This window comes from Grammomys surdaster, unplaced genomic scaffold, assembly GCF_004785775.1.
Source record: "Grammomys surdaster isolate TR1022 unplaced genomic scaffold, NIH_TR_1.0 65, whole genome shotgun sequence".
NCBI lineage: Eukaryota > Metazoa > Chordata > Mammalia > Rodentia > Muridae > Grammomys > Grammomys surdaster.
The window spans coordinates 16,593,577-16,597,050 of NW_021604567.1; the positions used below are offsets into that span (position 1 = coordinate 16,593,577).

The 3,474-nt window shown below is 38.3% G+C and overlaps 1 protein-coding gene across 1 annotated transcript in view; it reads right to left on the reverse strand.

Annotated features, from left to right (window-relative positions):
- Uggt2 (UDP-glucose glycoprotein glucosyltransferase 2) overlaps positions 1-3,474 on the reverse strand; it is a 119,614-nt gene that overhangs the window by 113,721 nt on the left and 2,419 nt on the right. Inside the window, exon 2 of the mRNA XM_028771534.1 lies at positions 155-237. Within this exon, the coding sequence (XP_028627367.1) occupies positions 155-237 (83 nt within the window). The remainder of the gene's footprint in view (positions 1-154; positions 238-3,474) is intronic.

Genomic DNA, 3,474 nt, shown 5'->3' on the forward strand with positions numbered 1-3,474 from the left:
CCTTCCTGCACACACACCCAACCTTCCTGCACACACACCCAACCTTCAAATGTGTTGTTCATATTCACTAACCAATCAGTGTTCATGTTGAATTATTACCTAATGCCTGTACATAAGTATAAATTGTATATGCTAAAATGTTCACATCACTTACCTGTCTGCTTATAAACTGCTAATTCTCTTACTGTTTCCACAAACTGCCAAAACTTCTCATTACTTTCTTCTGCCATAAATTCGCTGTTTAAAAAAATCCATAAATAGATGAAAACAAAAAATAAGTTAGATAGTATAAACTTCACTATAGAACAAAGTATTTTATGACAAAACCTCTGAAAATAATATTAAATTACTGATATGTATTTACTGTAACACAATATGAAAATAAATTGAAATTTTTCACCTGAAGTAATTTCAGGTGTGTGTGTATATATATACATATACATACATACACACATACATGCATATATATATGTATATATATATATGCCAAAAATTACATTGTGTATTACTTTTGGCTTTTCCTTATTATTATCAACTACTTAGAAATGAAAGAAAAATGAGACCATTAAAGGAAAATAGTAAATATAGAGATCATTTATTGTTCATTAACAAAGTTGGTTCTATAAATACTACATAAAAGTCATATATAGTAGCCTATAGCTAAAGTTAACAAAGATACGAGACATGAAAACATCAAACTGCAGACCATCAGGGGAGAGAACTCATCAACAGTCTTAACCGTCTGCGATCTCTGCACACTGCAACAATGGCGAGCCTGGAAAAGGATGCCCGTTGTTTCAAGAGTGGCATGAATGTGTGGGAGTAATCAGCTGTTTTCTGATTGGCTGTAAGGCCCACTAGACAGGTGGACGCTCATGTCTGGTACTATAAACCTTGGGGAGAACATCTAATGGGGAATGTTAGTGGCCCTAGAAGGGAGCCCATTATTGTTTTGCTAAATGGATATACTATCAAGCTGCCTTCTAAAAACTCATTTTTATACCCACAGGTTAACATAGCTCTCAGAGCCTCATCAGAGCAGCTTTGTGCAGTGGAGGAAGTTAATACAACAACTTAAAGCTGGCCAAAATGTAAAGAGGATGTGTCTGTGGCGAGTTCATCCCTCAAGAGACCATCCCATCTCATCTCCCTGAAAGAGCAGGGAACACTGTAGATGACAGGAAGACTGGAAGAGCCAGAGGCAGAGGAGCTCTGTTGTGAAACTGTCTTCTGGACACAAGGCTACTGAACTCATAAACTCACAGTGGCTGTGGCTGCCTGCATAAGATCACACTGGCCAACATTCTAACAGGGATAGGATTGGGGCTCATAAGGCCCCAACCCACGCTGAAAGGCTACTAGCAGTTAACTGATGGCTTCTAGAGGAAGGAGAATCAGCTTTGTTTGGGGTACGGGTCCTGGTAGGTTGTTCAAGCTCAGGCAACGGAAGAACAGCCATGTATATATTAGTAGTGCTAGTTATACTCAGTGAGTTTTGAAGTGGAAATTTCTGGTTTCCTTGGAGACTCAGTTGTGTCATGTGATGTTTTCTCCGGAAACTGTTTTATGAGAGGATGTTTCAGTGAGAACAGATGTGGTGCTTTTCTGAAACTTGCCTGGAGAAAGGGCATGTGATGTTTTTCTGGAGCAGAAGCTTGAGAGGTGTGTGATGTCTGCAAAAAGTATAAGTATAACCTAACAGACAGTGGGTGACAATCTTCCTTGGGCTTCACCGATGCTGGTCTTCCCTGTCAATGTTCTTCAACTGGTTCACCTTGTTTTCTTTGCTGATTATAACTTGTGACTTCATAGAGTGAAACACACCAGTGAACTTCTGGCCGTGTTCTGACTGCTTCTTGCCACATCCACAGATCTACTGAGCCTTGAGGTTTCTTCTGGATCCAGCCACTGCTGATTCCTGTTTGGTGGTTTGCTAGTAGACTGGATTGCTGACAAGAAAGACTGGAATTGTCCCAAAGAATTATTTCTAAACAGGTCCACAACACCATTTCCTACTAAGCTTCCTTTTCCCCCTACCTCTGGTGGCTGGTGGGCTAAAAGGGAGGTTGAACTGTTTAAGAACCATAATTAAAGCAAGTTTTGAAAAATCTAAGCCTACAGGGTTACTTTAAAAAAAAAAAAGAGAGGACATGAGTGGCAGAGAGCAGGGCAGGAGGATTTGAGAGGACAGTGAGTAGATACGGACAAAATTCATTGGATGGATATATGAAATTATCAAAGAATAAAATATTATTATATTTAAAATAAAAACCAAGTAGTTCCGAAGCCAAAATAGTAATTTTATTTACTGCTTATTTACATGGACAATATTACTTAAAACAAAACCCTAATATAAAAATGAACAGGAAATTGTTAAATTGTACAAGGACTTTTGGCTTAAAGCCCAAATAATCTTTCACTTTTCAAGAGTTTCTGGGGAAAAAAAATAAAGCCAATTAAGACCATATAGATACAATGAAGTGTTATTTTGTTCAGTGTAGAAGAGAGTGAAAACATGTTTAAAATGTCCATCTTAATGAAGACTTAAAAACAAAGAGTAAAAGATTTAAAAGCAGAGACAATGTTAAACAGGACATAACAAAAAGTTGGGGGTGGTACAGAACTTTAAATAAGGAGCACGTTTAATATTCAATTGGCCAAATAGCAACACACAGCTTGAATATCCCTGGGGACATAAGCAGTTCACACTTTTCTAGGTTTTAGAATCTTAGCATATGCAGAATGCTTAGTTTGGGAAAGAAATCAAACCCCAAATATGTAATTAATTTATTTTACATACATATAACTTGTAGATAACTTTAAACAACATTTTTAGTATACTTGTGGTTTGCTTCTGTCCCATGAGATCAGGTATAGAATTTTCCATTGGAGTCAAGTTCACACTAACAATTTTTGGGTTTTAGACTATTTAGGAATCAGATGTGGGAAACCCAATCTGTTCTGTGTAGCTATAGGTGAAGGTATGACTCATTAATAAGACAGTATGTGATTACACGTATCTCTCTCACTATAGCCCTGCTCTAGACAGTTGTCTAAGTATTCTGGAATTGCCGTCTTATGCAGTTGCAGTTGAAGTGGCCGGACAGATGCCAGAGTCGCCTCCCTCTATTGAGCGAACGGTGTTCAGACTTCCTCATTGATCTGACCTTGGCCATCTCTCCAGATCACACTGATAAATAGTTCTCCAAGTTTCACACCCTTCCCAATATATCAGTCTGAGAAAAATTCAAAACAACAAAGTGTAGCCTCATCTTCCCATGGCTTGTTTCTCTCTGCATTCTGTAGCCTATGCAGTGAAGAGCTACAAGGTAGCATCGTGAACACTTCTTGAAAATCTCCTCAGGTAACTGGGACAACTGTCCAAGTTTGTTGCTTCCAAGATGGTGTTCACAAGTGGCTGGACCTAAGTTAGCCAGTACTGCTGTCAGTATATAACAAGACTAGTTAGCCAGT